The sequence below is a fragment of the Malaya genurostris genome, chromosome 2, assembly GCF_030247185.1.
Source record: "Malaya genurostris strain Urasoe2022 chromosome 2, Malgen_1.1, whole genome shotgun sequence".
In the NCBI taxonomy this organism is placed as follows: Eukaryota; Metazoa; Arthropoda; class Insecta; order Diptera; family Culicidae; genus Malaya; species Malaya genurostris.
In genome coordinates this window covers 235877696-235899922 of record NC_080571.1, presented here as the reverse complement: position 1 = coordinate 235899922, position 22227 = coordinate 235877696, and the positions used below count along the sequence as shown (strand labels likewise).

At 37.2% G+C, this 22227-nt stretch overlaps 1 protein-coding gene across 2 annotated transcripts in view; it reads left to right on the top strand.

The window, feature by feature from the left end:
- Window positions 1–22227, top strand: part of LOC131428205 (uncharacterized) — a 441911-nt gene that overhangs the window by 3245 nt on the left and 416439 nt on the right. For both annotated transcript variants that reach the window (XM_058591951.1, XM_058591950.1), the window contains exon 2: window positions 8782–10261. In XM_058591951.1, coding sequence (XP_058447934.1) covers window positions 10253–10261 — 9 coding nt within the window. In that variant the 5' untranslated portion in view covers window positions 8782–10252. The remainder of the gene's footprint in view (window positions 1–8781; window positions 10262–22227) is intronic.

The following is a 22227-nucleotide window of genomic DNA, read 5'->3' as shown; positions in this document are numbered from 1 at the left end:
TCGATATCTCCGTTGAAAATGGACGGATTTTAACAATCTATGGCTTGTTGGTTAGGTATTACCGTGCGGAATCTAAGTCTGAAAATATATTCTGTTTTCAAGGTCACGTGTGACAGATACTGTCAAAAAACTAAAAAATTTGACATAAAATTTCGTATAACTCAAAAAGTAAACATCCGATCTTAAAACCATTCAATAGCATTCTGGGTGACGGGGAGACCTTTCATTTGCGACTAGTTTGATCAAAATCGGTCCAGTCATCTCTGAGATCTGAGATCTGAGATCGGTCAGACACACATACATACACACACACACACGGACATTTACTCAGTTCATCGAGCTGAATCGATTGGTATATGACATTCGGCCCTCCGGGCCTCGGAAAATTTTTCTAAAGTTTGAGCGAATTCTATACCTATTTTTATATATATAAAAAAGGTAAAAACAACTTCGTTGGCTTCGTATCGCCGGTTTCGCGTAATGGCACGATGCCAAATCCCGCTAAAGTAGAGTGTCACCTTAATGGCACCAGAGCGAAGGCAGCCGGCGCATTAGGAGGCTGTCTTCTTTATTTGTTTAGTCGTTGAAGGGGCTGGTCGTTAGACACGGCTTGCTGTATTTTCCGCACCCATACATTGTCTGCCAAACAAAATACTTCTTAGTATTTTTTCCTCATTTGCGCCTCGTCGTCTATTAACTTGAAAACTTCGTCTGCTAGACAAACCAGACGAAAAAAATAAACGTTCTTGACCAAGTCCCGAATCGAAAGAATTGAATTGCAATTGAAGCAATCCTTCACCTTACTTGTGTTCACGGGGTTGAATTTCTTTCACTGCCATATTCTTGAATGACGCAGACGCAGTAAAATGGTCGATTCCCAAGTATTTCGCGATCCACCCGTGAAACTGGCCTAGATTTTGCACGATCACGCCCATAATTATTTGTCGAAGCATTTTTGGTTCGAAAGCCGTCTTGATAAGTTTGTTGCGAAATTTTGCACATGTAAACATTATATTCTAATCCAGTTTCACCCAAAATTTCATCAATTTCCAAAATAATTATTAAATTAGTTGAAATTTAGAATTTACTTTGCTGAAAAAACTACTGTTTTTAGAGAATGTATTTAGTTGGCGAATATCCTGGACACAAACCAACAAAATTTCAATCCAACAGGAAATTATCATTGGCAACTAATTTTGTGTATAAATTAAGAAAACATGACTCTATTAGAAGAAAAATTGTATGAACAAAATGTATGTCTTTTCCGTAAATATAACACAGGAAGTCGCCAATATAGAAGAGAAAACCGCGACTGTAAAATTCTTTTCGATAGTAGTGTGCCATCTAGTGGTTAGTAGTCATTACGTTGTTAACGTTTTTTCGATGACAGTGCGCCATATAGCTGCAGATCGCAGAAGCCAATTCAAACATTCATGTTCGTGGAAAACAACATTTTATTTTTCTTGCTCAACTAAAAATGTAATTGAGTGGGAATGGAGTGCACCTTAGCTAAGAAATGACAGCACGTTTAATTGGTGAAGTCAACTAAAAATAGCCATTTGAACTAATATTTTATCATTATTAATTCTTTTCATGATATTGATATCATCCGCCTTATACCACTCTAGCACTTCGTTCGTGTAATGGCATGATGTCAAATCCTACCAGAAGATCGCCCGATTGTCGTGAGACTTTAGGAGGAGGAAAAACCGCTCTTGAAGGCGCTGATGTTTTTATCATCAGCTTTTTCATTTGTATTCTTCGCGAAATAATTAGAACTCACGAAAATTCTTCCATGATGCTAAACTCGGCAGTTCAATTTGAACCACTAAGCAGACGTAAAGTTTCTGCTAGCACTAAGCAGTTCAATTTGAACTGCTCTGCACTGATGAGTCAAAGACGAAACGTAAAAATAATGAAAATAAATAGTTTCGCTATTGCTTTCTAGCAATTGAAGTATCGCCCTGTTTGTTGGCAACCTTACCAGTAAATCGCATTTTCGCTGTGGTTAAGTGATCCCTCACCGCGCACTTGAAATTGTCGGTGATCCCGATTGTCAGAAGCAATCGACGAAAAAAAAGTCAAGTAACACATAGAATTGACGTACCGCAAGTTAGATGCACTTCGAATTTGTGCTGGATTTTATGTCAATTCTAGAACCGACCTGGGGAAATTGTCTATCGTCACGACCAATCCTTTCCTCGGAGGTAATCGATTTTATGGCGGTAGTAAAGCGAAATGGTTTGACATTCAAAGCTATACTATAAAATGCGGTTACAAACTACTGCGGACTCTGTACTTGTAATTTCTATCCATTGGAATTAGTGAGAATGCTTATAGGCTAATACAGTAGGGAAGCCATTTTTACTTGATTCAAATGGTCGAACTGCAACATGGAATGTTCGAAAACCAATTTCGCCTATTGCCTTAGTCCGTCCAGTTCAACAAGAATTTTTTTGACACTTGAGAAAGGAAAAGGAAATAATTTTCTCTTCCACGTTTTTGCGGAAGAAATTCAGAAAGACAAATTCTTTTACTATTGGTACAATAGCCAGGATATATCAACGTTGTAAGAACTTGTTAATTGACCGGTGATATTGTAGTGTAGGAATCGCATCGTAGGGTTGATACAATTGCTAAGAAAAAATGTAGTTCAATGATTCTCCGCAAGATGGTTTTGAATGCTTCCTCTAGGTTCTACAGAACAAAACATCCTATGATCCACAACAAAAGCATTACAAATAAAGTTTGGGTTCTTAACCATTTGGGTAACTGAGGTATTTTGGCAACTCTAAAATTTTTTAGCCTGGCGCTCAAATTTCTGGATGTAATCAAAATGAAGTAGATCAAGTTATAGTTTTTTTTAAATTATTGCATTCTTCATATGCATAAGTAATCCATTTTGATTACAACTCAGCTGTTGGTAGACCGGAACAGAGAGGATTCGTATTTGGAGGTTGGTAATAAATTTTTCAGTCAAACATTTAGACATTCGAAATAGCTTCTCAAAGCTGCCATCCGGTTTTCGTACGGATTTTTTATATTTAATGTACAAAGAATACCGGTATAGTTTCTACGTAATATTTTTGTAATAGTTCTACTGAGTTTATCTCTAAGAGAATTATCTTTCTGGATTGGTTTCGCAAAAATGGTAAAGAGAGAATTATTTTCTTGACCTGGAATCCCACATTAAGAAAGGCGAAATCTCTGCTATTTTTTTTTTCTTTCAAGAAATTTTGTGACCGAAATTCGGCTGGAAAATGCACTAAACAAACTGATATTTCACTTTTGAATCTCCGCTAAACCAAAACAAAGAGAACCCTTTCACAAATTCAGCATCAGCGTCAAACTCTGTGCGATTATTAAATACTGATGAGATGGATTGTACCGAACTTGCGCTAGTGAACCATGTGCGAATTTTTGTTGTAGCATTCACACGAGACGTCCTGACTTCCATCGAAATGCTACTATTGATTCTCTATTTAGTTTTTCTAGAAAAGTTTTGGTATTACACTTCTTTTGTGAAATTTGACTGTTTCATCAGACTTAGCGGCTGATTCTCAGTGTGCGAAGTCCAACTGACAGCATAAATCTTTACAGACCGGGGCTCGAATTTACGACAGTTGGATTGTAAGACCAGCGACGTTTAACAAAACCTAATTATTTAATTATTAGGATTTAAAACCGTTTTAAAAATCATTAACCATAAAACAATCTGTTTTGGTTTTGTATAAGATTTGTACACCACCTCATCACCAACAAGCTGAACGGCCCTTTTCAGGGCATTCAAAATTCAGAAGCATATTTCACGTAGACACGGCGGGTAAGGTCTAACGTCTATCGTTTCAAGAATATTTTGTCAAATTTTCCAGCTGTAGTGACAAAACTCTGGAAGTTATGGGCCTTTATCTTTCTTCATCTCATACTGCGAAGAGTCAAGAGCTCGCACACAGGCCCAAGAGTTCTGCTTCGATTGACTTGAACATTTGACAAAACATTCTTGGATGTTTTTTAAAACAAAAAGAAAAGAAAAAATGATATTACGAGATTGTTCGACTCTTCGTGCCCACTAGAAAAATAAATCGTTTCCTTCGATTTTACAGTCAATCGTTTTCAAATTTTGCACATACTTTTTACATGTAATTGTAGTTTTGACTCTGAATAACAAAACAAAAAATTAAAAATTAAAATCAAAATAAACAGAAATATTGTGGTCTAGAAAAACATATACTGTAACTATACTGTATACTGCTTTGATTTGTTGATTTCTGATAAGTCTGCGCTGAGATACAATGGACTCCGGAAATCATGATTTTTAAAAAGCGTCCTCAAAAATACTTCTTCACCGGATTATCGCTCAATATTTTTCCACGAAAAGAAATACAAAATGCTGTTCGAATGATGCTTTGTATTATGCAAAACATTTGAATTTATTCTGTTGAACGGTAGTTTTTAAAAATATGAAAATATTATGTTTTTTTTCATCCGTTAGACCCCCCCTCTTCCTTTAATATTCGAAATAAAAGTGAACTTAATGATTTTGAAAACGGTTATGTAGGTTTTCGAAGCTGTAGGAAGTTCATTGGGCATGCTGAAAAAGAAAGCATCCACTGAAAGAAAATGATTTCTCAAGAATTGAAAAACTACTCAAAAATTAAAATATTAAAATCAAAACGTTTCTTGATTGTTGTCTTTCTCATATAGAATGTCATATAACGGTGTGTTATACACCATTCGACTCAATTCGTCGAGTTGAGCAATATCTGTGTATATGTCGAATAATCTCACTAGCTTTCTCAGAGACGGCTTGATCGATTTTTACAAATTAAAATTCAAACGAAAGGCTCTGTAGTTCTATACGAAATTCCAAAATTTCATCCAACTTTCGGTTTCGAAAGTGTTAAAAATGTAATACCGTCACTTAAAGCGGTAAAGCAAAATACGTTAAAAAATTTCTAACCTGGGCTCAAAATCATTTCAATTGGTAGTCATTGTCAGTAGAAGACCAACCAAACCGATTCCAGCTATCGTTGTTCCCGGTTTCCGATTCCGGAAGCATAGGAAATACTTGTCATATACTCAAAAATAGAATTCACAAAGATTTCACAACGAAGATAACGGAACCGATATTCACAATCTCAGATTCAAATGAAAAGTCTTATGGCCCCATACAAAACTTCTGAAAATCGCTTGCGGTCGAAGCAAAAGAAACAAAGACAATACAGTGCAGTGAACAATAGAGTATACGTAATGGTCAGATACGATTTAACAAAGCCTGAAACTTGGCCTGCAAGACCGAATTCAATTTGTATAGATTTCAAGCGTTGCAAAGTTAGACCAGCAGCAAATGAAATTGAAATCTTACTTAAAGAACGAATGTATCTAGACGCTAATAATGTAAGTGAGATTCAATGCAACAAGGCGTCTAACTGTGTGTACATTATGTTCAAACGCGAAAGAGACCCACATTATCGAAATGACGGAATGAGCAATGAATTCTTACTCGACTGCATGATTTTTTAGTGCTCGATCGGTTCAGTGCTAGAATTTTCGCCTGAGTTGGCTGCTCGATCAACCTGATTGACAGTGACATTATAAATGTCATTGAATATTCGCTCATTTTATGAATGTGTTAGTGTGAAATTTAAGCGACTTAAGCCATTTCACTACACTCCAGCTAGAGGAATGGATGATGCTGACTAAGGTAGGCCGTTTTGTTAATTTCCAGCGAATTTCAATAGTTTATGTTGGGATTCTAAGAAGAACTGGTTATTTACTAGTTCTGTATATCCGAAAAACATGAAGATTTAAATTTGTATATTCAGTTATATAATGTTTTCGTTTAAAAATAAACTGAAAATCAGCACGAAAACGTGAAAAATCAGGAAAGAAGAATACGAATTGACAATTCAGTCCGCATCTTCTCACTCAATTCCGAATGATTTCCGAATCAACCGGTTGTCGGCGAACCGGTTCATTCGGAATCGGTTGTTGCACTGGAGTTGGAATTGATTCGGAATCCATTATGATTTCCACATGAAATTCCGAATGAAAATTTCTCGCCGATTCGGAATTGATTCGGAATCCATTCGGATCTGATAATGTGGGGATGCATGTGCATTCGCTTCGGTTAACAACGAGATGCGCAGTATTGATCATGACAATGTTAGATATAAAATCCCTGTGTACATGGTGGACATAGAAGTACGCGTGCATGACCTTCCCCCGCAGACCAGCGATGGGTATGTTCGGGAAAGTATGTCACAGTACGGTGAAGTTCTTTCCATCGAAAGGGAAGTATGGCGGAATTTTTTCCGGGTATCCGGAATGGCGTGCGAGTCGTACGTATGCAACTACGTAAAGCAATTCCATCTTACATCATTTGTGATCAAGACGGGTGTACATCTGTGTAAAACGCTGATTACGTATGAAAATCAACTGGTTACATGTCAGTATTGTGAACAACCTGTACACTACGGTAAACCTTGCACTGAAACTGCGAAAAGAACATCTTCAACCAAAGACAAGGTCAACCGTTCAACAACGAAAACTAGTGAGCGTAGTACTCCTGTTTTACCATCAAACCAACAAACAACTGCAACCAATGTACAACAAGGCGCTTCTACAGCAACAAGCAACGAGCTCAAGACTGCGAACAACAAGGAAAACAAAAAGAAGACGGAGATCAACAACAAAAAGAAAAAGAGTGACAACGAGATCCACTTCAAAAAATTCTTTATTTAAAAATTCGGCTAATTCGGTCACGTAAAGCTTGTACGCAAATAGGCCTGAATAAAAATATCTTTTAAATAAAAACAAAGTGTATAAAATGCCAAACCGTCGTTTGAAGTACGATGCCAAAGTCGTATAAAATTTTCTTAACTTTACTAAAAACTTATGGAGACAGTTGGTCATGTTAGTTGGCCATACAAATTGATCAAATTGGTTCTGATCAAATTGGTTCTGGAAGTACTTGAAATAGTTCACAGTTTCCTTTTAAATGTTGTACTAGCTAATGCACAACAAAATTTTTTTGTTGTTTTACAAGAATTCAAGAAATCAATTTTGAAGAAAACCAATACCATGAGATTGGCATCATTACACCACTAACGGGTGGCAACTAAAATTTTGGAATTTTTTCGAGGCCTGTATGCTCAACAACAAACGAGCTCAGAAAGAACTAAGAGTGTGAATGTCATAGCTCTCTTTCTCCTCTTTCTGCTAGTATTTTCTGTTTTGTTCATACTTGCCCAGTTTTGCTCAAAATGCCGTCGAAACAAGAAGTATTTCACGAGAGCATTGTACAGTTTTACGAACTGCATAGAAATCTCGGCAAATAGTGTACGGTACAACATTTTAAAAGCAAAAATGTTGCGGCTTCGACAGTTTACAATATCCTAAGATGCCCAACAACTGCTCGTAAGGAAGGTAGTGGAAGACCAGCCAAAATTATGGACGGAAAAGGACTTCGTTCTCTTTCTCGTGCCTTCAACAACAAGGACTCACTGAGTCAAAGGGATGCCGCAAAAAAGTTCAACTGTTCTCACCAGTACATCTGCAAAACATTGAATAGACTCGGAATAAAGTACCGAAAAAAGACACGAGCCCCGGGATATACTGACGCACAGATTTCAACGCTGAATTCCCATTGCCGCTGGTTGATTAAAATTTTTTCCGGAAAAAGTTTTGTTTTGGACGACCAAAGGTAATTCCCCCTTTCGAAGACGCAGATTCCCGCAAACGATCGATACTATTCAACGGATAGTTCTACTGTACATCCGAACATAAAATATTAGTTTAAACATAAGTTTGAACAGAAAGTGATGCTGTACATTGTCATTTCCGAGAAAGGCATTTCAAGCCATCTGGGTTGGCAATCAATCAAGATGTGTACCAGAACGAATGTTTGTAGAAAGTTTTGATTCCGTTTTATCAAAAACATCATGGTGATGGACAATACATGTTTTGGCCGGATAAAGCATCATCGCATTGCGCCAAAAAACACAATCGTTCCAGAATACCTATTCGATCCCATTTGTACCCAAAAACCCCAACCCGATAAATCTACCTCAGTGTCGCTCAATCGAAGATTTCTTCGGGGTTTTGAGCTCCTTGCTGTACAAAAACAACTGGAGAGCCACGAATTGCTAACAGTTGATTGGTAGAATCAAGAGATGCATTCGCAAAGCTGACATGAAGGCCGTACAACGCTCCTGTTCCGACATCAAACGGAAGCTTCGCCGAACATCCGATTACGGTCTTTTTTTGACAGCTTGAGAAAGAAATTCCAAAATTTTAGTTGCCACCCGTTATGTGGATTAGAATAGGCTTTTGAAGTATATTCTTTTAGAGTGTCCAATTTATTTCCTAACAACTTCTTTTTCGACACCATTTTTATGCAACCGGCAGCATCCAAATAAAAAAAATTGCTGTTCAAACTTTCGACAATGAACAAAACTCATCGGGAGTTAATGTTTTTGTATGGTACATAGAAAATCGTCGACCATTCTTTGTTGAGCTAATCTTTGTTATTACAAAGACCTGCTTCAGCTCAAAATTTTTCAAATCTAAAACTTTAAGTTTTAACTGCGTATTGAATAATAAAGACACATGTCAGACAATATTCAAGGAAAAATTTAAAAGAAATGAAACCGACCCTATGCAAAATTATTAAACCGTTCATCTATTTAGGGGCCATGTGGAGCTATTTTGTTAATTTAATAAGTGGCCTTGAAAGAATTACGTTTCTGTAACAGTACTTTTTTGTTCTCTCGATTCCAGATCTAAACGTGTGCACACAAAACAACTGTCGAGAATTCGATCGTTAAGTGAACGCCGTACCAATTTTTGCCAGTGTATTAAAGCAAATATACTCAACTGGTGTTGACGCGCCAAAGAAGTGTACGATAGATTAGTCGTGAAGGCAGAAAACAATAAACAAAAAGAGGAAGAGTAAACCGAAACAACCATCTGTGATTTCTCCGCGGTTGGCTGGCTTAGTACCAGTATAGTTCAGTTTCCCTCCACGGTGCTATCATTAACTCTTGGAGTCTGCCTCGATGAGTCTGCCGACGAGACGACGAGTGAAGAAAATCGATTGTGTCAGTGAGTTTTTCCTCTCGCATCCGCCGGTCGTTGGTGAAAAGTCGCGCTCGTTGCCAACGAAACACAATAGAAAAATACTTCGATACATTTCGGTTGCTTGTGCAGAGACCACCGGAGAAGTGGCCGGAATCGATGCCGGTGTCGAGTGTTTGCGGTAGGTTTGGCGGTGATTGAGTGAAGTACTGCTCCGTTCACCGATCGCAGGTTCAGTCGAAGCCCAAGAGTGAGTGAGGTAGTAGCAGCTTAGTGAAATATCAGGATAAAAGAAAGTGAATATACCGAGGCACCGCTCGACTCCTCTTCCGCTTGGACACATCGCGAGCAGCCAAACAACAAGCGGATGAGTTGCGATTTTGGGAGCTTATCGTGAACATCGCATTGGTGTATTGAAAACGTGTTACGGAGAAGCTTTCAACCGCGGATCGCGCACATCTCGAAACGAGTCGGGTCTAAATTCAATTTATTTATTTTTTTCGCACTCTTTCCCCGTTTTTAATCGAATTCATCAGTCAGTCAGGTGAAATGGTTTTTTAGTGCCGAACCATCAGCAGCAGGCAAATCCATGAACGAGAGCGGTGGGAATTTTACGGAAAAGTTCAAACATCAAGTGTGCATGGATTGCAAATATCTATTTTAAATTGTGCAGTTTGAGAAAGGGGAAAATTTCGAAACAAATATTGAAATTAGTTGCCTTTAGTCGCAAACCAAACCTAATTAAACCCGAGACACAATCACACAGTAATTTCGGAGAAAATAGAAAAGATAAGTGCAGCAAAATCGCAGCTCGGCTAATTGGTGTACGAATTTATCTGGCCATTGTTCGATTGGGCGTGCTTTTAGCTAACCAGCAAGTGACAGTAGGGAACGAACGTCAAGAGTGAAAGGAGAGGAATTAGAAGATCAATCTGCTAATGTACCGGTGTGAGTATGTGCATAGTTTGTTCCGGCAAGCCAGTGTTGGATGGGAAATAAGCAGAGCTGAAATTATCTACATACGAGGTGGCTTGAAAGTGGCACCTTTGACAGACGTCGGCGGTGGTTGTTGAACTGTTTGGTGGAAGTCAAAGCTCGGTTGTTGGGCTGTCAAATCACGTGCATTTAGTGCACTCCAGATAGCGGGCGTGTTGAATCAAATTTGGATGAAAATATGTCAAAGGTAGGTGGATTCTAAATATTAACAATATTCGCAGCTCACGTTAAATACTCGTTTCATTATTAGCTACCTAAAAATTATGTTTCATTAGGGTTTTAAGAATTTGATTTGGAAGTAAATTTAAGCGTTGATTAGTGATCAATAATATATTTACTCAAGAATGGTATTTGTGTGGAAAACTCGAAGGTTGAGCGTTGTAGTAAAACCCTTTAGCAAGGAAAAGTTTGAAAAAATTTTCCCTATTTTATATTTTTCCACTGTTCTTGATAGATAGATCATTTCAGTTGTTTTTCAAAGAACGGCGAATCTAACATTGACTGCAAATGGAGAAAATCATTGATGAATGTTTCGACTTTGGTTTAAAATCGTGTTTAGAAATTATCGTATATTCTCAGATCAATTTATGATTAGTCGATGAATTGTTAGTTTATCTTCAAAAGGCACGCAAATGTTACCACTTTCCTTCTATATCCACTGAATAAATCAACATAAAAAGAGTTTCGCCCTTTTTCGATTTGTTTACTTTTATACTTCCTGTGTGAATTATAAAGATACGCCCTTGCGCATTTTTCATGAAATTGGCTGGTTTTCGCTACTAAGACAAATCTGCGAGTAGTTTTATTGCCTCTTTTACTATTTCCAGTAATAAAAGGTTTGGAAACCATATAAAATAAAGAAAATAGATAGTTTCGCCCTTCCTTGCTACCAATTGAAGTATCGCTCTGTTTTTTGGCTTGGAACACGGAGGGCGAAACTTGCGTAAACAAATGGAATGACAGTTTTGCCATTTACAGTTCTTTGTATTACTAAGATTGAGATTTTTGTAGAATACGAATTTTTAGACAAAATTGTAGTATTTTGAAGCATTTATTGGTAGGAGAAAGAACCTCGATTTGTTTACTTTTGTAAGAATCGTCTTTCTTTGAAAAACAGCTGATTTAAGTGTTCTCTTTATTTCCATTCTGACTTCGGAAAATTACTGCGGAAGAAGGGAAATCCATTCCTTAGAGAATATCGCTTTATATTCGTTACCGAAATACAGTTATTAATATTTTCTTGATAGATTACCTTCAATCAATGTTATTTGATAACTTGTACTTAAATTCAAAGTCATATTGTCATATTGTCACGCTTAGTATGAGAAGAAGTGTTATTTGGAAACATAAAACTCCTGAATTTGTACAAAGGTTAGATTAAAAAAAAGGCGGGTGGGTAATGTCAGAGACATAACTGGATGTCGTGAATACGAAAACAACTGACATGTTCCTTAACACTTCCGCATATCAATTAGTTGATCAATTGTATGAATTATGCAAGCATTCCCCTTTTTTCTCATTTTTCGCAAAAACAAAGAAGCCTTCACTTGATCTCGATTACTGTGAATTTCACACAGCAAAAAGTGCACAAATCTAATCAAACCGTTCTATATTCTATCAGGATGCTGTACGGGATTCATTTCTGCCTTTCAGAAGGACCAAAACTCACTACGATATTAAGCTTTAAAAATACGAAATAGGCCAACACGCCTTATGAATTATTCTCTTTGGTACTCGTTTATACCAAACATTCCAGAAAAGTTTTATTTTGAATTATTTGAGATTATGTCACACAACTGAAAAATCCATATATATAAAAATGGATGTAAGTTTGTATGTTTGTAACGCGATAACTTCGGAACTACTAAACGGATTGCCACCAAACTTGGCACTGGTACTTCTTGTATTTCAGAAATGGTTTAGGGAGTATATTTATATGGGAGGGAGCGTAGCAAGTGTCATAAACAAAGGGGGGTCATGGAAAAATTCATATAACTTGACAAGAATCGATACGTTTTGAAGACCGTAGAAACATTTTGCATACCTTAGATATGACTATATGGGGGGTGGATGTAGCAAGTGCCTTTAAATAGGGGGGTGTAATGTTTAAAACGGCATAATTCTGAAACTACTGAACGGATTGCCACCAAACTTGGCACAGATACTTCTTGCTCTTCTGAGATGGTTATAAGGATATTTTAATGAGGGAGGGAGCGTAGTAAGTGTTCTTAACAGGGGGAGGTCATGAAAAATTTGTCTAACTTGACAAGAATCGATACGTTTTGAAGACCGTAGAAATATTTTGCATATATTAGATATGATTATATGAGGGGTGGATGTAGCAAGTGCCTTTAAAAAGGGGGGTGTAATGTTTGTAATGGCTTAACTCCGGAATCACTGAACGGATTGCTATCAAACTTGGCACATGTACTTCTTGCTCTTCAGAGATGGTTATAAGAATATTTCAATGGGGGGAGGGAGCGTGAGTAGTGTCTTTAACAAAGGTGGTCATTAAAAATATCTAATTTGACGAGAATCGGTACTTTTTGAAGACACTTTTTGCACAACTTAGATAAGATTATAAGGATATTCTGTAGGGAGAGGGTGTAGTAAGTGCCTCTAAAAAAGGAGTGTAATGTTTGTAACGGCATAACTCCGGAACTATTGCACGAATTGCTAAAAAATTTGGTACAATTATTTGCTCTTCAGAAATAGTCATAAAGATGTTTTTATTGGGGAGGAAGCGTAGCAAGTATCATTAACAGGAGGGATCATGAAAAAAAAATCATAAAATTTGACAAGAATCGATTATTTTTGAAGATCATGCAAACATTTTCCATACATTAGATATGATAGATATAGGGAGTGGATGTAGCAAGTGCATTTAAAAAGGGCGATGTAACGGCATAGCACCGACACTACTGAAGAATACTTCCTACACTACTCAGGGTAATCATGAAGGAGATCTGTAGTAAGTTCACTGACAAAAAGTAAGGTAAATAAAAATAGATTATAAGGTCATTTAGAGGGTGAGAGAGTGGAGTAAGTGCCCCGAACATGAGAAGTGAAAGAAAAAATTGATCGGATTTTACGAAAAATTGGTACAGTATATTTCTAGCAACTAAGTGAGGTTCACAAAAATATTCACAAGGGAAGGGGAATAAGTATTATCAACATTGATCTGAATTGACGAAATCATACAACCAATGTGCATTTTATTATGTAAATTGAAAAAACTGTTGACTCAAGGTAATGGAAATAAGTTTACAACAACATTTGTATTAACTGAATCGTTATTCCCTAAGTTTTTCTCCTCGATGAACGGCCAAAATGGTTAAAGCCTTTATAAAATAAATTATATAAAAATGTGATTCTATAGTACGAATGTATTTATGATGTTAAACAACCTTTCGTTATGAAATAATCATTATCAGATGGAAAATTTTGAACAATTCATGATATCATAAAATTTTTATAAAGAAGAGGGAGTAGCAAGTGTTTATAGCCATGGAAGCCAAAGGCATTGTAGGTCGATTGTGACGAGGAAGTACGGAAGTACGTTACAAGCACATATACATATGAAACTCGGAGGTTACTAAGAAAGTATTTATGGAAAGAAAGGTGATTAAAATGTTTCTAACAAAAGGGTTCAAATATAAAACTGACCCAGGTTGTCGAGAATACCATGAAAACTATGATTATTGTGAGATCTGATATGGGACATTGATCATTCGCAATCTGAACATGAACGGAGTATTGTTCAATCGAGTTGCCGTCTAAGTTATGCTTCACTACAAGAGTATTTCACTAAGCAGGACAACTTCGAGAATTTTTTCGGCCTTCCCTTTACGAAACATTTCCGAGCAACGCCGGTAATTCAGCTAGTTTATCATAAAATTGTGATCATATTTCCGATGGCATGTAGCAAAAATTATGTTGATTCGTTATATACAACAAGAGATATTCACGATCAAAAACTTATCACTCTCTCAGACGGTACATTTTGAAAAGGCGCCCTATAGTAAAGTAAGTCGTATTCACGACAAAAAAATACTGTTATATCTTTGAAACGGAGACGGCCCGTTTGGCATATGATCATTTGGCATAATACCGTTTGGCATGGTCATTTGGCATAATAGTAATATGGCATAATGGTCATTTGACATAATGGTCATTTGGCATAATGCCATTTGTCATCATTATTGGGTAGCGTTCCCGCAGAAATCACCTCTGTCTAAATGGATGCACTTACCCGGATTACTCAAATCTAGAGGATATCTCTCAGTTACATTAGACCTTTCAAAATTTCAGTAAATTCTAACAAATATATCAAATTAAGTAGCATGTTTATCTGTTATGCCAACGACCATCGCAATACCAAAGATTTTTAAATTTTATTCCGAATCACTGCTATGCCAAATGATCATTGTGCCAAATAGTCTTTGGCCAAATAACCATAATGCAAAATGGCTTTATGCCAAAGGGCATTATGCCAAATGAACTTATGCCAAACGGGTATTGAGAAACGGGTATTTTTAATGATGGTTTTGGTTTAGTGTAGTCGTTCGTTTTAGTAGAGATAATTTTATTTTTCAAAATCAACATAATTTAGCAAAATTGTTGTGTCGCGCTCTGAACAAGAATGAACAATGAAAACACCATTATGAAAATAAAGGAAAAAGACAAATTCTGTATAAAATGTAACAATGAGAGATTCTCTTTGTTTACTTTCTCTTTTGATTATTGCGGAATATTCCAGCTTTTTTCGGTTATTTCTTCAGTGCAGATTAAAAGACGATAGCTTTAGTTATTATTATCGGTAGATTATTGGAGAGAAGGATTGCTAAGAGTACCGTAATAATCGAAAGAGAAAGTAAGCAAAGCGAATCTCTCATTGTTTTCGTCATTTTGAACATTTTTGACTGAATTTATCTATTTGCATGTATTTATATTCCATACCTGTTGTCACTGTTCTTTCTGACGTGTTATGTTGCGGTGAATCGAAATTTTGCATTTATTTTATATGTAAATACGAGCGTTATGTATAAGGGGCTGTCCATAAAAGACGTCACGCCGCAAGGGAGAGGGGGTGTTTGATAAAACGTGACCTTTTGTGACAGGGGAAAGGGGGGGAGATTTTTGGAATGTGACGTCCAATATTTTCAATGAGCGCATTTTTGAAATACCTAATTATATTACTGCTTTGCCCTATTTCCTGAAAAAATCTCCACAATAAACGTTCTCATTCTATAGGAAAACGTGTATTTGTTGATGTAAAAGCTTCTTCTTGTAAATTTGTAAAAATTGGAAATGAATGATGCAGGAAATCATTTCTGTTGTGATCAGCAAAAGTGCACGGAGGAGCGAGTAAATTAGCGGAAATCATAAATTTTGCCTAATATGAGTAAAAAAGAAAAAGATGCCTTCAAACGGTTTAACTTAAGTTATGCTCTGACAATTTTTTCAGTAATTTGATTTTCTAGCATTGATAATAGTATATCATAAGATTTTCTCTTATCCGATTCTGATGCAGTTAATTCAATTGTACTCGATTTGAAAAAGGGCGGGAGATCAACGATTTCAGACGTAGATCATGTTATGTCTTATCTTGAACTTACATAAATCAAGAATCATTTTAGCTCAAAATCAGTACCCATTGTGTGACGGAAGATCAGTACCGATATTGATCGATGTGATTCAAAATTCACTGATCAACTGATCTTGAAAAGATTCTTCGGCAGTGATCTCGTTTTGAAGAGGTTTTGGTCTTTATTTGTTCGGCCCTGTATGCTACACGAAGGAAATATTATTCTTTACCGAAAACAATAACATATCTGTGTACCCCTAGGAGGAATAAAACAGATGATTTAAATGTTTCATCAATTCCAACCAAATATTTTTTGTTGATTTATATAGTTAATATTAATAAAATAATTCCGATGATTTTGTAGTTTTAGGGATATTTTTTAATCTACTGACAGCATGTAATAAATCGATTTTTCCCTCATATTTGTATGATTTGTCATACATATTGAGAATGTATTGAGATGAATTTTATTTATTTTGAATTCGTGATATGTGACATAGGGGGGGGGGTGTCTTTGCTTCTGTGACAATTTGTGACAAAGGGGGGATGGGGAGTCAAAAATCGTCAAAAAAAAGCGTAACTTCTTTTATGTACAGCCCCCAAACGCTATAATTGCAGTTCTCTTTTCTTTGGCGCAGAGGCAGTCGGTTCGGTAATTATTTTTTCAAGCCCGAACACGACCCGTACCCGATCGAAAATAAAAAAAATTACCCGTACATAACCCGAACCCGAGATTAACTTTTCTTCCAAAGCCGAACCCGACCCGTACCCGATAAAAATAAGAATTTACCCATACCCGACCCGAACCCGAAAAAAGTCCCGAAACCCGACCAAATTTTTTAACCCGAACCTGATGAAATCGGCACTCGTACCCGACCCGCCCCGAACAAACATTTTTTTCTGTACCCGAACCCGACCAATATCCGTCGGGTTCGAGTCGTGTCTCTTATCATCTTTAAGAGGCAGTCCCTTAACATCTAGCGTGGCGTGAGAGGTTATTCGTTTACTAATCGCGCCTCCGTCCATTATTTTGGTGTCGCTGCTACTGTTATCGTTGTTATTGTTGTTGGAAGCATCGTTATTATATTTTTGCCTTTCTCATATAGAAAGGTTATGCAATCACTTGAAAAACCGACTAGTGAAAATTGGCCCGGAGGGCCAAGTGTCATATACCATTCGACTCAGTTCGTCGAGCTGAGCAATGTCTGTGTGTGTGTGTGTATGTATGTGTGTGTGTATGTGTCAAATAATCTCACTAGGTTTTCTCGGAGATGGCTGAACCGATTTTGACAAACTTAGATTCAAATGAAAGGTCCCATACGGAATTCCTGAAATTCATCCGGATCCGACTTCCGGTTCCGGAGTTATAGGGTAAAGTGTGTTCAATATTGTACACCGTCACTTAAACCGGCGAAACAAAAAACGTAAAATATTTCCTAAACTGGTCTCAAAACTACATAAATCGATAGTCATTATCAGTAGGCAACTAAACAAACCGATTCCGGCTATCCTGGTTCCCGGTATCCGGTTCCGGAAGTTCCGGAAATAGTGGTCATATATACCAAAATGGATCTCACTCACTTTTCTCAGCGATGGTTTGACCGATTTCCACAAACCTAGATTCAGATGAAAGGTCTTCCGGTCCCATACGGAATTCCTGAATTTCATCCGGATCCGACTTCCGGTTCCGGAGTTATAGGGTAAAGTGTGTTCAATATTGTACACCGTCACTTAAACTGGCGAAACAAAAAACGTAAAAAAATTCCTAAACTGGTCTCAAAACTACACAAATCGATAGTCATTTTCAGTAGGCAATTAAACAAACCGATTTCGGCTATCCTGGTTCCCGGTATCCGATTCCGGAAGTACAAATAGAATACCACAATATTATATGTACATGAGAAAGGCATCATTACACCACTCGGTGGATTAAAACAGGTTTTTAAATTATGTTTGTATTATTGCCTTTCTCTATAGAAAGATATTAGAATTACTGGAAAACCCGACTTTTGAACGGAGCCTCGGATACCCATAGTGTTATATACCATTCAACTCAGTTCGACGAGATTGGAAAATGTCTGTGTGTGTATGTGTGTGTGCACTTTTCGAAGATATTTTTACCGCTTAATTTTCTCAGAGATGGCTGAGCCGATTTTAACAAACTTAGGCTCGTTTGAGAGCTACTGTCGGGCCATTGATCAAGTTCGAAGATCAAATGGCTGTGACGTTTGGTTCCAGAGATATAATGATATGAATGACGTAACCGACAAAACACGTTGATTTTTACCGCTCTTAAGGGTACCAAAATTTAGGGCACCTCTATTTTCGTAAAGCTCTAGTGCTCAAAAGTTCAAGCACCTCGAAAAAAGCCCTCATGCAAAATTTGAGCTAAATCGGACATGCGTAAGGGGTGCTGCTCGGCGGTAAAGTTTTCAAAATTTTCAATCTTGAAAAAGCACCATAGGGGGGAGTACATGAAATTTCCAAAATCGAAAACTTTTTTGATGCCAAAAGTGTCAAAACTGCATGAAACGTCGAGATTAAGTGTCATCTCAAAACAATTTTTTATCTAAGTTCCAAAAAGTCGATTTTTTGAAAAAAAATTTTTTTCGAGATGACACTAAATCTCGACGTTTTATGCCATTCTAAGCCTTTTGGCATCAAAAAGCGGGCGCTGGTCTTACAAACCAGTTGTCGTATGTTCGAGCCCCGACCTGGAAGGAATCGTAGTGTCAGTAGAATCGTAGCACCAGCCATGCACTGGTTCTGTACACTCTGAATCGGCTGCGAAGTCTGTTGAAACAAAATGTCAAATTCCACTACAGAAATGTAATACCAAGGCTTTTTCTGTATGTTTGATCCTCGCTCTACAAACATTCTTAATAGTAGTTCAGCCGTAGTTAATTCATATGTAATTGTTCTGCACACAAAGAATCGTTTACGAAGACTGTCGAAACAGAAGGTCGAGTGTCAACTTGAATAAATTGTAACAAATATTGTATTGAAGGTTCGACCAGCTATCGCAATCCTATAATGACATAATCAACAAAGCAGTATTGTTCAATTGGAGCATACCACCATTCTTAATGAAACTAATAATAGTGCACATCGGCAAATACAACCGTTTTATTTGCGCTGTTAATCCGCAAACAAGATGCAACCGTTCAATTGTTTCGTTGTATCATTTCTTCGAGCGGAACATCGATCCAGCTATAGATGCACCAACGTACTGCTGATTAAACGGCTCGGAGAAACCGGTCAGCAATAATAAAACTCTCCATTCAAAGTTGAAGCGATTCGCTGAAGTGAAACCGTACGCCCGGCCGCCATATCACGAGATACCCATCATCCCATATCATTGAACGGTTTAATGTGTGTTATTTGAGTACTCTTCTAGCAACAATTATTTCAATTATAACATAATTTTCTTCCAAGGACTTCGTGTTCGCTAGCCGTTGGCCTTCTCCAATGGTTTGGCCATGTTGGTGGTCCCCTAGTGTACTTATTGTGTAAATATATGCACTACACAAGAATGCACTCACAGCATGTCGACCGAATTAATAACCCAGTAATTATACTCTACTGCAACTCTCCAGCCGTTGTGAACGAGATTGCAAATAACATTCTTTTCCCATGGGAGGGAAATAGGAATTCCATAACGTCACCGCTTTGGGGGTGGAGTACGCAGAGAGAACACACAGGGGATCGCACAACTGAGCCGAAGAAATAGATGTCGGTATAGATAAATTTACGGCAAACTAATATATTGAGTTCGTTTGTCGATTCCATTTATGAAAACTTCATCAGCCATATTTAAATACAAAGGCAAAAATACTTAATGCATTCCACAGAAGTCCGTCTCTGCCCTCCTCATCGCTACCAGATTTGTCCCATTGGGTTGGGTAAACCGTATATCCAATACCGATCTATGCGATGCGGCCGATACCCAAGATGCAACTGCGGTATTTGTGTTTGATTGTATCAGCTCCTCGCATCATCAACAGGCTGGAAAACTGGGTTATCCGGTATTGCTCTGTTTTTTTGCACTAAAAATGCGGCATTCCCCGGTAGTCGAGAAATGCACTTTTGCAAATATGATGATGCATAGAGTGTGGAAACGGAAGACTTATGCAGCTGGATATGCGTGGCTTCGGATCAACAGTATGGATCAAGTTATTGTGCCACGGGCTTCGGCAGGGAAATTGATATCGTGGTAACCGAACCGCGGGGTCTAACAATAATCAAATGCAATGCAATTCGGGTTTTTTTGTGTAGCACGCAATTTTCAAGCGTATGGCAAACTTTTAAACGACACTGTAAAGGGAAGTCTGTTATCCAGCTAAATCTTTGTCGGGTAACGAAAGCTTTCTCAGTACATCGCTATCTGATCGCAATGCACTGAGAATGCGGCAATCATTTCCGAACTAGTTTATGTGGTTTTAGCATGTGTGCTGCTGCCTAGCGTGAAGCTGAATAATGACTAAGCGCTGGTAATGTTTTCAATGGGAAAATTGATCGAGTGTTGATTAGTGGCGGTTGGATTGTGTGATGTTCACAGTGACTTTTAGCGGCACAAATCAAACTAAAGGAATAAATGAAGATGTAAAATTTCGTACTATTCATTAAAATATCATAGTTGGGTCTGCCGGTAAAATGGGTGTCCAAGATAATATCGGCTGTCGAACTGTCAAATAAATATTTTCTTATCGATATATCCGAAGCAAACACTCAAAAACCCTGTTTTAATCCACCACATGTATTGTACACGGATAAAAATCTATTGCCGGTACCATTATTAAAAACCATGAAATCATATATAATATATATCATGAATAATAAGTCATGATTTCATGAGCAAAATGATTGATATCATAACAATAAAATTTCGCTCATGACATTTCATGAGAAGACAGGGTTCATGATTTCATGATTGAAAAGTCATGGTACCGGCAATAGATTTTTATCCATGTAATGATGTCTTTCTCATATCATTCATCATCTCTTCTATATTACACCAAGATTAATCAAAATACTACAAATTCAAAAATGTTTAGAACCCTGAAGAATTCTTTGCAAAATACTACTACATTTGAATTTAAGTTAGTAAAAATCGACTCAACCAGTAAGTAAATATTGGGGAAAATAAAGTGAGCTCTATTTTAAAAATGTTGACCACTATTTCCGGAATTTTCGGAACCGAAAACTGAATACCGGTATAGTAAAATTTGGATCAATAAACCGTCAGATAATATAAACTACAAACTAAAACAGTTTTAAGCCTAATTTAAAAGAATTGTCAAAATTTTCTGCAGCTTCGATTTAAATGACGGGCCCAGTATAACAAAAAAAAACCTATTTTAATCCACCTAGTGGTGTAATGATGCCTTTCTCATATTACCCATTACATCATAAATATAACCGTGAAATTCGCAAAAACAACTGCTTATTGAATAGGAATAGGATAATCTCACAAACTCTATAAATCCTGTTTAACCTGTAGTTCCGGAACCGAAAGTAGTTTCCACAACAAATCAAGGAATTCCGTATGAAACTGTAAGACTTTTCTTTTGAACCTATAAGGTTGTGAAAATCTATTCGGCCATCTCCAAGAAAAGTGAGTGAGATCCTTTTTGCAGTTTCTAATCACTATTTCCAATTCTCCCGAAACCGGATTCAGAAGAACGGAACAGCCGAAGTTGGTTCGTTTGCTACCAACAAATATGACCTACAAATTGGAACAGTTTTGAACGTAGTTAAACTTATACTTACTATCTCGTGCTCTATTTCCTTTAAACCAATTAAACTAAATCTAACGAAAAGAACCTGCGTTTCTGTTACTACTGCGTGCTAAACAGCATGAATCAGCAGCATGAAACATGTAGTAGGATTGTTATTATTATTATTGACATCACTACACAACGTGTACGAAATAGAACAGAGCACGCCTTGTTCGTTTTGTGTTTTCTTCTTCTTTCGGTGTTGTACATATTGTCACTCTATATGGCGATTTGAAAACTTTGACACTCATCGTCCTGTAACTGCGGAACCGGAAGTCGGATCCGGATGAAATTTCACAGTAGGCTTAAAGACAGTATGAACTTTAATTCAAATCAAGATTTGTGAAAAGTGAATTTAGTTTTAGGAGTTTTTCTTCTCCACTTTCGGTGCTCTCGGAACAGGAAAGGAGGGAACCAGTAGTGCCGAATTAAGTTTTTATGCCCACAAACTAACAAGCTCTGCAAACTAGAAGAATTTATCAGACAGTTTAATGGGATTTGTACATGTTTTTAACCATCGTTCGTGGAAAAATACTAATAAAATTGGTAATTTTACACTTATCACGCTTTAGTTCCGGAACCGGAAGTCGTATCCAGATAAAATGTTCCACAAATTCCTAGGATATTATAAGACCTTTCATTTGAATCTAAGTTTGCGAAAATCGGTTGAGTTGTTCCAGAGATAATTGAGTGTAAACTTTTTCTCAATTTTTCACATATTACCATATAACTCCGGAATCGGAAGTCACATTCAAACGAAATTCAATAGCAAGCTATGGGACCATAATA